At 44.3% G+C, this 13020-nt stretch overlaps 2 protein-coding genes across 2 annotated transcripts in view; one reads left to right on the forward strand and one right to left on the reverse strand.

Moving 5' to 3' along the window:
• The window catches only part of LOC106653324 (malate dehydrogenase, mitochondrial-like), a 52715-nt gene extending 45546 nt beyond the window's left edge, over window positions 1-7169 (reverse strand). Inside the window, exons 1-2 of the mRNA XM_014372728.2 lie at window positions 7010-7169; window positions 3072-3337 (exon numbers count right to left, since the gene is read on the reverse strand). Coding sequence (XP_014228214.1) covers window positions 3072-3337; window positions 7010-7169 — 426 coding nt within the window. The remainder of the gene's footprint in view (window positions 1-3071; window positions 3338-7009) is intronic.
• A 3413-nt stretch (window positions 7170-10582) lies between these two features.
• On the forward strand, window positions 10583-12723 carry LOC106654062 (alpha-amylase 2-like). Its single transcript, XM_014373753.2, has 6 exons — window positions 10583-10856; window positions 10934-11358; window positions 11510-11891; window positions 11976-12264; window positions 12382-12611; window positions 12686-12723. Exons 1-6 carry the CDS (start codon window positions 10629-10631, stop codon window positions 12695-12697), a joined length of 1566 nt encoding a protein of 521 aa, XP_014229239.1. The 5' UTR covers window positions 10583-10628; the 3' UTR covers window positions 12698-12723.
• The last annotated feature ends 297 nt before the right edge of the window (window positions 12724-13020 follow it).

The following is a 13020-nucleotide window of genomic DNA, read 5'->3' on the forward strand; positions in this document are numbered from 1 at the left end:
TAAAAAGTAAAAAACAAAACCATTTTGACAGATTGAATGGATTCTTGTGTCAATAAAAATTGATTTTAACGCTCGTTTCACTCGTTATCGACTGATTATAGCTATTTTTTCGGCCAGTTATTTTTATCATGGTATTAGGAACAATAGCTCCTAATCAACTTCTTTTAACTTAATAGAATGAAATCAATGAGGTTTTGAATGCAAGCTGATAATTCTTACTAAATTTTTCAAAACATCGAAGGCAACGCGACAGAATAATTAAGCGCGAAATTTATTATCAGGCGCCACTCTTTTATGAAAGCCTTATACATGTCACCGATATGGCCCATTGACATGGAACGCCAACAAAGGCGTCATGTTTTTGTTTACCAACAAAGCTTTTACTGCAAAAAAAATATGTATTCCATTATTCAAAAAGTTTAAATATCGCTTCAGCGAAGAAATAAAGTGAGAAAATTAATGAAGTAAAGCCTCGCGCGCGCGCGTATACGCGTCGGCTAACGGTGCATCCGCGGCGAGGCACAGGCGCGCGTGCATGTATAATAAGATAGGTATTAGCTGAAAAACCTCGCGCACTCGTCGTCGTCGAGTGAAAAGCTGCAACGTACGTATATTTAATTCACGTTTCGCGCGATGGGAGCTCAATCAAAATTAAACCGTAATACACGCGAGATATTTATCAGGCGACGTATAGGCATCATACTACGCGTCGCGTCGCGCGCGAGATATCACACATAAAAGCGTGTGAATATTCAAATGTGTTGAAAAAGAAAAGTCGCCGTGATTCGTAATACTTATATGGTATATATGTGTGTTGTCGGATTACTCTGATCTGCGCTAAATTATTACGAAGGCTCGAGGCGTCAACTACTTTCAAAACTAATGCCACGTTATGTTATAATACAGATGCTGCTGCGCGATATGTGTGTATGTACATATCCGTAAGATTCCGCTTGTTGCTGATATTCTCTCGTACTCGCGCACGTACTCATTGCAGCGTATTAGATGTATTTTTGCCGCGAAATTTCAAGAGCCAATTTTCTGAAAAGCCACGTTCAATTTGAAAGCCGTACACACACGCAGATATGTGTGTGTTATGTTACGAGGAATAACGATCGGCCGAGGCGGCGGCGGCGTTCGCGGTTTATCTTGTATGCGCGCGAGACTGTGTTGTTGGCGCGTTGCTGTTGTGTGTTGATACACGGTACGAGGTGGTAACATCGGAGGAGCTCGTTTCGATCGGTGATGAGGCGGTACGTATAAATAAATATACGCGACCGAGTCCGACTTGCCGTGCAGTCAAGTTGCATATATAAACTTTTATTCCCATTTATATGTATACTTTATTATGTACACACGTATATACCAGGCGCGTATAAATTATATTTGCTGCAGATAATGTACGGCGGAAGTACTTTTTCCGAGTATACGATGTTGTACACCGAGTGCGAGAGATGGTCCGTGCTCGATCCTATCTCAACATCAACATCATCATCGCTAAACTGGACTTCTCTCTCTCTCTCCTGACTTGTTTTGCACCATCCTTTTTTGACCGAACGATCTTATCGTCTGGACGTATTTGCTTCGCTCTGCGAAATATCTCGAACGCGGCGGAGAGCCCCGCATCGTGCGTTTTACCCCGTTGAATACACTGTAAAGCTTATGTAATCCAAAGCAGATTTCAATTACCGAGCTTGTAATGAATGGACAGGCAAAAGAAAGAAATAAACAAAGTAAGAAAGAAAAAAGGCATAGCGAGGGAGGTAGTGGGAGGAGACTCGATCAACAAAACTCTCTCGACGACATGCAAAATGAGAAGCGAGTTACGGAGATTATGCACAAAGGTGCACGCACGTGTCACACGAAATCAATCGAATAACGAGGCCGTGCGCTCTGCGCCACGAACAAATAGTCGCTAACTTATATTGAACCTACTTATGCATGTATATAATACATGAATGCCTATGAGCTGGATTTTCGTAATTCAATTGAGTAAGCTGATCGCCGCTGCACGAGTTTACAAGCTGCTCGGGTATCACTGCGCCGCGCGCATATAAAATTTATGTACAGGTTTTCACGACGTGTGCACAAAAATACATGCACAGCCCAAACGTCAATACTCATTAGCATTGTTTGGTACGATTAGGCGGTCCTTTATAGATGGAGAAAAAAATCTATAGGCCCACGAGTCGATGACTAAACTGCATTTTTAATATCTTATTCTTCCTCGAGACTGGAAGGCTTTATTGTTTTCTCTTTCACTCTCATCTCGCGCTGCAGCGAGATCGTGGCGGGCATTTTTTTTATCCTTTGCCGCGCGCTCGCGCATATTATATGACACATTATCGTGACTTCTCCGCGAGCAGAGCTATGAGACATCGCGGAGCAGCGGCGGCTCCGTGTGCAGCGTATTAAATTAGATAATCACTTCCGTAATTGGGAATATGTTACCGACGTTGCTCCTGACGTTGTTATTATAGACAAATATAACCGCGCGTGTGTGTATGTGTGTGAAATCCGAGTTTGACTTTCTCGAGCTTATATATTTATCGCTGCATTATAAATGTATTACGGATACTCGAAGGGAAAATTAATGGCTAAAACGTTGCGCTTTATGCTTCAATTACATGTATGAATTTTCAGTTTCGGCGCAAATTTCGCATAAACGCGCCAACGACGCGTGTATTCCATATCGTGTGGCACGCGGCGTTGACGACGGCATCGTGTGATCCAGAGTTATTTTAACCATATTTACTATATAGACATAATACGCGAATGAAAGTAATTGTTTTACGTAACGTCACTACTTTGCGCTGCCGACGCCACCGCCACTGCCGCGTGAAATGAGATTCTTTTAAAATGCCTAAAATGAGCCTATAATCCAGTGCAATTCATACGTGCATAGCCTAGAGCAGCTAATGGATTTTGATCGGCTGGTAATTTAAAGCATTAGCCGTAAACTTAAGATCCAATTAAGTCTGTGAAGTCGATCGGCACTCTTCATTTCCTCGAGTGGAGCAAAGTATAACGAATAAATTGAATAATCGTCAACTTCGTATGGAAGTGCTTACTTTGGGACAATATTGCAGTATTTTCGGCACGACTCGCTCGATTTCCCTAGCTTCTTGACTCAGGTTGCTTCCACTGACAATCAGTGCGACGATTTTGGCATTCAGCAAGGTATTATCCAGCGAGACATCGTCCCTATCCGAGACCATGCACGTGGTGTTGCAACGGCTGAGATCTTTGCGTACGCGGTTGACTGCTGAGCCGAGATCGTGAAGCGCCAGCTCGTCGATCAGAGAACACTGCTTCAAGCACAGTGCCATATTTTTTCCTGGAATAAGAAAAAAGTCAAAATAGAATACAAGAATGAAGTAATTAAAGCGCAAAGCGCAACTGTGTGAATTAATTCGGCTGTTTATTTCGCATAAGCCGAACGAGCCTTTTGCGTTTTTTACGCCAACGCTCGCTCTGCATCTATAAATCGAGTCGACGCGTCCAAGCCGTATAATGTGTAGCAAGAGGTGATCGAAGATAAATGACTGGGTAAATATTTTTCTCAACCATCGATACTTATTGGTTAATATAGAGAGCTTACGGTGTGTGTGTATACGTCGAATCGGAATACACAAAAGGTTCATTTCATACGCCAAAATAAAAAAAGCTTGAAACAATAGCTGCGCGCGCGCGCGATGAACGACTCTCGACTGCGATTGACGTCGGGGTTTGTGCAACGAGACTTTTTTGCGTTATTATGCCAACGATTGCCGCTGATTTTGGTGGGATTTAGGAGGCTACGAGCTGTAATGTACTCGCTTGCACGCGCGCAAGCCTGTTGCTGTTTACGCGTGCGATATTTAGAACAATACAAGGTGTTTCGCTTGCGAACGGCAAAACTTGTCGCTAGTCATTTAAGCTCTCCGCGCCGCGCTTGTATATCGATATACACAACCGATCGAAGGAGGTAACCACTCGCTAAATCATCGATTTTCTTCTCAGGCCGATCTGTCGATTTCTATAGATGCCGAGCATTATAATATGCGCGAAGATAGATCGATATCAATTTTAATAATGTTTGTACAATGCAATCAATGCGCGCCATGGTGTATGGGAATCGAACATTTACGACTCTTGTTCTCATTACATCTCGACAATATTATGTTTCTATTTATTATAAAAATGCATGCGATTATTTTCATAAATATAGGCAGAAATGCGCGGAAGCCTATTGTCGGATCACAATGGCTCCTTTTTTTTTACCTGGTTTTTCCCTGATCTTACGACCAGCCGCTAACAGCAAAATGTCTTACACACGTTAATGCTTTCTTTCATTGTTGGCCGAGAGAAGCCAATAATAATGGAACGGCTGCTGCTGGAGCTTAAAAATTGCGCGCGTAAAGGCCGACTCGCTCGATCGAGCTTGTCCCGCGTGTGTACGTATACGTGTAATTTCGTTTTCTCAATTTCAAATCGATAATCTGCTGCTCGCGCACATGCAAATATAGTGCATATGCGTATACGTATACACAGGCGAAACAGCCTGTCGCGCGTTTGCCCTCAGAGTCAATTGTGAGAAATTGCCGTGTACACGAGAGCCTCGTGCTGCCGACACGTCGTCGCACGGTGTCCAAGTCCTTGTTATACAGGCTCGATTTTGCCGCTTGTAATAACCATAAAATTCAACGCGCGGCTCGGCAGCAAGTTCATAAAGTACTGCTATACGTATGGGTAGCTATATAAACGTATAATGCTTCAGCAGCGCGCGAGCAACAAAGAAAAGTGGGTCACATCCACACGTGATTCGATAGCTGCCAACGCACGATTAGCCGATTTTTTCCCTTTTTTCTTCTTTCGCGACGTGCAAAAAAAGAAGCATTTATTCACGCGCTCGGATAAAGGAATAATAAAAGCGAGCATACGTAAACGTTCGAACGGGAGCTTTGGCCTTTCTTCGAAGCAGCAGCAGCAGCAGCAGTCGCGACAGCCGACTGCCGAAGGTAATTTGTTAATATTTTGCATGCAATTAACGTGCGCGAGACATTGAAAGTCAAAGGTAGAGCAGCAGCAGCGTTTAATAGCGGTGGCGAAGGCACGCCGAGGCGCCTGGCTGGCATCGCCCCCACCTCCCAGCTTTGACGTTCAAAAAGACAAAGGATCCTTGAGAAAACCTCTACAGCAAGTTGGGACTGTTACCGATTTATCGGCATAAGTGAGTGTGTGTGTGCGCGCGCTGGTATTACGCAACTGCTGCGCTGACTACTATACCATCGGTATAATACATTATGCCGAGGATACGTATGGTTAGTGGTACGGTGTATATATATACAGCGAGGCTGGGGCTACTACATATACAGTAATACAAAGATCTTTGAAACGAAATTATTACGCTGTTCGTTTTTCTTTGTTGAGCGGCTATACATATATACATAATACCTCAACTGCATCTGCGCAAATCTCGGGACTTGTTTGTCTTGTGTAGCTGCTGCTGCTCAGAGAGCTCGTGGCGCGACTGTACAAAGAAAATTTCCACCCGCGCGCGAAAGTCACGCTATGTGCCTGGCGAATATACGGCACACGGACACACACATCGAACGTACACACACACAGATATATGTATATAGGGGCCAGCAACGAGCGAGTGATGCATCTAAAATCTCTTGTCTGATACATATACTTTCACTCTTTCTTTCTCTGCTCACTGCTATATGGCATATACCTGTATAAGGATGTATAAATAAAAGAGATACAGAGGATCTATAGCTATATATAATCACAGAGAGTACGATTATGTGTGTCTTTGCCATGTGCACTTTGCGCAATACTGCAACGATGGTGACTTTAATTGAATTTTTATACTCGCGACTCTCTTTTACTAGATCAATATTTATCTGTGGCAAATACGATTGTTTGCGAGCACGGATCTGGTGTGTGTGTGTGTGTGTGTGTGTGTGTGTGTGTTTTATATTATGTAGGCCGAGCTCGCGGGCGATTACGTTCGGCCGGGGTCCAAACCCGGGGGCGGGGAGGACTATTAGCTATTATAACGCTCTAGATGTTCTGCGATTTTTTTTATTCGAGTTACTTCACGAGTGCCGAGAATAGGCATGGAACTATGCTGCGCTGCACTGGCCCAAGTGCTCCATATATAGTTTCTATCTAGACGTACAGGCATAATCGATTGCGTTATATTACACGGTCTCCTGCGTGTTAAAATACAAAAGCACCTCGGGGGCTTTGCCCATAGAGTTACACACACACATACACAGGCTCTCGAGCTAAGCTCTGTGTGTAATGTGTGGCTGCTGTCTATTCTCTACTCGCGCATGCATTGTTTTAGTCCCCGATGTATTTTTGCCGTGTCGCCATATAAGCCGGAAAAATTGGACTAATCAGCCTGAGCCGCCGCCGCCGCGTTGTAGCCCTTCTCGCGGTTCTCGCTCCGAGTCTAGTCTGTCTGACTCGGGTGTCGCAATCGATTCGAGAGGCGAGCACCGATGTCGAAAATTCTACGAGCACAGCCAAATAGCCGCGAGTTAGCGATCGATCGAGATCGATTTTCCCGAAGAATTAATCGTCGCGCCGATACCATACGACCAGTCTCCCGAAACGAGTGATAGAAAGAGAGAGCGAGAATGAGAAGCGATTTTTCGATAATTGACCTGATTACGCACGCTCGCGGATGAAGTCGTCGCCGTCCGCGACGTTTTACCTCATGTAATTGGGCAGCGCCAGTGCACAGACTTAGATAATTTCACCTTCCACATAGCATAGAGACCAAAGGCATGCGATCGAGACAAAGAACGCCGACCTTATTATTAAATATATGGCTTTGACAACAATGTCAGCTGCTGCTACTACAGGACACCAGGGCCACTCGACTCGTGCGCATCATCGTCATTTTCATCTCGCGACGACCGAGCTCGATACATAATACGGCTTTGACTTTGAAGCTGCGCTTTGTTTTTGTGACTGCAGACGTACGAGTGCACGCAAGAATATGATATACCTGCTTCGGATCCAGCGCCGATCAGCGCTACTTTCAAATTGCTCGCGCTGCCGACGGTCGAGCAGCTGCCGTAGGATCGGACCGTGACCGATGCTGCTGCAGCTAACAACGACGATGACCTTTCGAGGCATCTTTGCGAGGTGTATCTCGCCGCTGCCATCGCTACTGCGCACTGCCGCTACCTTGTGTTGCACAATGCCGATCACCGCTGCGCCCGAGTTGCAATGCTAATCGCCCACCTTCGACTATTATGTGATTCCACCTTTGACTAAAGACGCTTCTGACGCAGCTGTTTCGGTTGTTGCCGTTGCTGCCGTGTCTGCGGTAGACGATTTATCCTTGAAAATTTGGGTATCTGCAAAAGAATTAAGCAAACTCTCGTTATAAACGCATGCGTTATATAGGCGTTATTATGTACGTCCGCTGCGCCTTGCCCGAGGCGGTATTGTGTGTGTGTGGGTGTTGCGGCAGATTCGGAAATTAATTATGCGCCGTGCGCTGTCGATGACGACGATCGCTTTAATAATGTAAATACACTCCACGTTTACTTTTTGATCACGGTCAATGTCGTTATTAAACTCATTATACACGCTCGCACATAAAACCCGAGACATTTCGATAATGGCAAACTCTGACTGATATACTCGAAAAAGGTTATTTTTCAAGTTCACACGCAAGCCTGGCAGCAGCGGAAGACGACGATGATGAAATAAATTTCAGAATATCCGCGTACATCGCGGGCAAAAATAATAGTAGCGCAAGTCGAGTCGCGGATACGTGTATCGCGCACTTTTTTTCTCTTTTATTTGTTTTGGTCTTGTCGCGAAAGATGATGACTGTGTGTACGAGAGAGGGAGAGAGGTTGCTTTTGACTACATGAATAATCAAGCTGCTGCTGCTACTGTAGCTCGCGAAGGCTAATACGTTCATAAAAATCGTGTTTTTACATGGCTGCACGCCTATTTAGTGTCATTTCTGTACGTATGATATACATACATTTGTGTCTATGAGATAATATTAGTTTCACCCGTGACGCAAGGAAACACTTATGACACGTCGCGTAATAATAATTTTAATAAACATATCGAGTGCAGGGGCAATTTTTCAAAGCAATAAAAATAATAAGGAAGCGGCAATGTATTTCGCCGATTTTAATGTATATAATACATATAAAAACGTAATCGACGAAATGCTTATTAAAATTGTAATTCACGAATGATTGGTCGAGATTTCTCGATGGTTACTACGTCGTTGTGGCCAAGTGCGCAACGAGAAGGATGCTGCTCTCCAAGTTCCTATTCCGAATCCTACATTTTTCGCGGCTAGTGTACAGGCAGGCTCTCGATCACGAGTTTAGTGCCTCGCACGAGCTGTTATATGTATATAAGCCGATCGTCGTCGTCGAGAGCATACTTACGCGTTCAACTACACACACACACATATAGGCGCAAAAGTCAAGACTCAAACTCGAGTGTCGATAAACACCGAGCAGGAGGCAGCTGTGCGACCGCGGGGCTGCGAAGAGGAGGATTGAGCAAGCAGCCTCTACCTATATCCCAAAAGCCAATTCGCACTGAGCGCGTGTACCGTTTTTCGCCTTCGACATCGCCAGAGCATCACGCGCGCGCACAGACGTTATATTATATATCGCGCTGCAGCAGCAGCACTGCACTCTGGCACTGCACGCGACCGTTAAGCACACGCGCACACTTTGCACACGGAATTGTAATCGATGTTATACTCGCGCGCGCCCGCAAAAGATCGTTGTTTGTACTACACGTCTGTACTCGCGCGTTTGCCCGGACGCTAAAAAAAAAGGGTTATGATTCAGTGCAAACTGTTATAACCAAAAATTAATGCGTTCGTTTGCTTACCCGCATTCTGCAGTTGTTCTCATCATCGTGCGCGGTCGGTCGGTTGGCGTGACTCTCGGTCGTATTATATATAATAGCTGCGCTCGCAAGTGCAGATCAGCCGTTACGCGCAAAGAGCCGGGAAATCGGCAGAGGAGCCGCTCGGCTCGGTGACCCGTTAAAACCTCTCTCTCTCTCTCTCTCCCTTTTTCTCTCTACTTACTCCGGGCGAAAAGTCATTCCAGCTTTTTTGACACCTGCGCTCGGGCGAGCGGTAGCGTCTCAAGGCGCAGCGACTATACATACAACGAGCGCAAAGTCACGCGCTCACCTAAAACGCGATCCGTGTGTGTATTCAACTGCAGCGGAAGTATGTAAGCACGACGCGCGTACGCCGACAAAAGATAAACTTAGAACGGCCCAGAACTCGCCGTGTTTATCGAGAACTCTACTTTTATGTATACAGCACACCCTGTACTTGATAATGTGTGCTTGCAGCGTATGTATGGATATATGCGGCTTTGAACGCAATTACAAGTACCTGTATATATATAGCGGTTCGAACTGCTCCTACACTGCGGATTGAATTCAATGAACGGAGCGCAGACTTTATATAAAAAATTTTTATGCGTTCGCCGATGCGCGACTGTCATCGATTACTCATAAGAAAATGTATATCGTCTATACATGCATAAGGAAGTCTATAAAGGACGACGACGACAAGTAGCTACATTGTACTCGAGTACTGTTAGAGCGGATCCTCTATACGTATATCCGTGTTTTATTTTTGCTCAAACAATCGATTCGCGATCCCATTGAAACAAGTATACACGCAGCATAGAGAGAAACGGCCCCCGAACGAATTAACTGTTCAACAGAACTCGACTGCCGCTGCTGCGTGTTGTGTATACGATTCGCCTCGATCGCGGGAGAGATGATCCATATGCCTATTGGCACTGTCGCTGGCGATAACTGTATCTGCGTGTAATACTCGATTAATGATCCAACGTCACGTGCTACGACATCCTCGCGCGCCAAGAGCCTCGTCTATATAAGAGCCATGCGATTCTCTCGCTCTCGCACATGAGACAGATATCAGCTGTCGTATTTCGTGTAATAATATCGCGAGAAGCTGTGCTGCTGCTGCTGCTGCTGTCTCGATGTCGATGCTGTCACATTTTTTTTCTTCCATTGACGCGAATCGTGCCAATAGAGTCGCGAGCATGAGACAATATCGTCCCGCGTTCATTAAAAGTCAGATTCCTCGTAATATGCTACGTCTATATCGGTACTTTTTCTTACGCATGAACTTCGGCTTTGCATTTCCAGTCGAGATTGCAGTGATTGAATTTAAAAAACCTAAAAAAAAAAAAAATTCAATGTTGAAATAAAAAGAATTGCGAATGATTATTATGTACACTACTTTAAAATAAAAAAATAGGACACTTGAACTTGAGAAATCTAAAAAATAAATAAGTATGCGACGAATAGCGACTAATTATGTAACGATACCGATCGTCGCTGATAATTATGAATTATTTCTACATGCTCAGTTGGCATGTTTAATAATAATTTATATAAAGTTCAAACACCAGCACGCATAAATTAAAATTTTTCAACGGACTAGATATTTGTTGATATTACGCAAAAGGAAAAATGCAGAGAAAAAAAATTATAAATGAGAGTGAATAACTGCAGTAAGTTGGATAATAACACGATCGGTCGAAGAGTCGGGCAAATGAATAACTTCTAGCGAATTTACCAACATGAAACTGCCGGTTGAAAAATCTGTGTACATCCGCTCGTTGTTGCTTTTAATTTTACAGCTACAGATTTACGCCTGTACAGCTAAAAAGTACAATGCAGACGACTACAAGGATCCTCACTACGCCGAAGGACGTACGACAATGGTTCATCTGTTCGAATGGAAATGGGAGGACATAGCCAAAGAGTGCGAAACATTTCTAGGACCTATGGGATACGGCGGTGTTCAAGTATTGTCTAATTAGTTGATTTTTCTATTTATCCGTTCCATACGACACTTACATGTGTACTTTAATTTTGTCACAAGGTGTCCCCGATCTCGGAGAATCTGGTGATAAAGGGACGACCCTGGTTCGAGCGCTACCAACCGGTATCCTACAAAATCGCCACTCGCTCGGGCAACGAGAAGCAATTCAGGGACATGGTGCGGCGATGCAACAAGGTCGGCGTCCGAATCTACGTCGACGCGGTTATCAATCACATGACCGGCGACGGCGAGAACGTCGTCGGCACGGGCGGCTCCAAGGCTTACCCGCCTCGTTATCCGGCGGTCCCGTACGGGCCGAAGGACTTCAACCTGCCGCGCTGCGGCATCGATTATTCCAACGCCACGAGCATCAGAGATTGCGAGATGGTCGGCATGCACGACCTGAATCAGGGCAGAGCGCACGTCAGGAGCAAGATCGTCGCGTTTTTCAACAAAGCCGTGTCGCACGGAGTGGCTGGTTTTAGGTGAGCTTGCACTCAGAGAAATTCTTTTATCGTGCAAACTGCATTTGGCCATCACATTTTTTTTATAATATAAAATTTCGCGATTGATTTTCGTTTTTTGATAGAGCTTTCAATCACTTTTAATTTACTTGGGAATATTTTTATGCGACAGAATCGATGCAGCCAAGCACATGTGGCCCAAGAATTTAGAAGCTATTTACTCAAAAATAAACAATTTAAAACCATCCGTCTACGGAACCAAAAAACGTCCGTTCATTTTTCAAGAAGTCATAAGCTTTTTCACGAACGAACCGGCCAACAAATTTCAGTATAACAATTTGTCAACCGTGATCGATTTCGTATTCGGTGCATCGTTAGGCCGAATCTTTGGAGGCCAGCAGCCGCTCGCAAGCTTGGAAAATTGGGGCACGCAAGAAAACGGACTTTTGCCATCGAAAGATGCTCTGGTTATGATCGATAATCACGACAACCAACGAGGACACGGTGGCGGGGGTAGCACTATTCTCACCTACAAAGAACCGAAACAGTACAAGGTATTACAAGAATTAAAATTGAAATTTGTATAAAATTTCATGGAAAGAGCGAAAATTTTATTAAACTAATATTTCATTATTAAGATGGCTGTAGCGTTTATGCTGGCGCATCCTTACGGACATCCGCGGGTAATGAGCTCGTTCAATTTTTCCGACCCCAATTCGGCTCCCCCGGCCGACGACAATGAAAATTTGCTCTCGCCGAGCCCGATCAGCGGAAACGTTGCGGCTGGACACGTGGCGGATCACTGCGGTCACGGCTGGGTGTGCGAACACCGCTGGCGGCAAATTTACAACATGGTCGGGTTCCGCAACGTTGCCGGCAGCGACGCGAGCCTGGCTAATTGGTGGTCCAACGGCAATAATCAAATCGGTGAGTTATTTTTCCGTCGTCTCCGACCCTTATCGCTTCTTTTTTCGATGTGAGCTCTGATTTTCTGATCTGACAACACCACCACCAACTTCTGCGGTTCGTCAATGCTATACGCAGCGTTCTCAAGAGGTAGCCGCGCTTTTATCGCCTTCAACGGGGAAGCTGGAAACGATTTGAATCAAACATTGTCGACGGGTCTTCCATGTGGAAAGTATTGCGATATTATATCCGGTAGTAAAACAAATGGTAACTGTACGGGGAAGTTGGTCGTAGTTGATGTCGATGGTAAAGCCGACATACAAATTCTCAAAGATGCCGAAGACGGTGTTCTGGCTATACACGTCGGGGTAATTAAATTACTATGAATATTTTTAGAACTTTTAACTCGAATCATTTGTAAATAAACATTTTTTCTTTTCAGTCGAAGCTTTGACTCAACAAAAGAAATTAAAGTTGATTAAAAACAAATATCAATGTTATTTTTTATTTAATACGATTTTATATTTATTAAATTGAAATAAAAGCTCGAAAATTGCATGCACGTGATGTCGCATTACAAATAAAATTTTTGTCTCTTAATGTCTTGACGTTGAACCCAACCATAAATCACACTCTTCAAAATTGACAAGTACATGTTAAATAGTAAAAAATGTTGAATTAATCTTATTAAAATTCATTTCAACTTGGCTTAAGTACAGCCAACAAAGGCAACCGTATAATTATATTTATCTGAGTTAACGCACGTGTCAAGTTGTG

The sequence above is a fragment of the Trichogramma pretiosum genome, unplaced genomic scaffold, assembly GCF_000599845.2.
Source record: "Trichogramma pretiosum strain Unisexual culture from Peru unplaced genomic scaffold, Tpre_2.0 scaffold1, whole genome shotgun sequence".
Classification (NCBI taxonomy): domain Eukaryota; kingdom Metazoa; phylum Arthropoda; class Insecta; order Hymenoptera; family Trichogrammatidae; genus Trichogramma; species Trichogramma pretiosum.

Excerpts from the sequence above, each read along its gene's own strand:
- LOC106654062 (XM_014373753.2), top strand. The coding sequence starts at position 10,629 with ATGAAACTGCCGGTTGAAAAATCTGTGTACATCCGCTCGTTGTTGCTT. Across the intron at positions 11,359-11,509 it reads CACGGAGTGGCTGGTTTTAG|AATCGATGCAGCCAAGCACA; the intron begins GTGAGCTTGCAC and ends TTTATGCGACAG. Across the intron at positions 12,265-12,381 it reads CAACGGCAATAATCAAATCG|CGTTCTCAAGAGGTAGCCGC; the intron begins GTGAGTTATTTT and ends TGCTATACGCAG.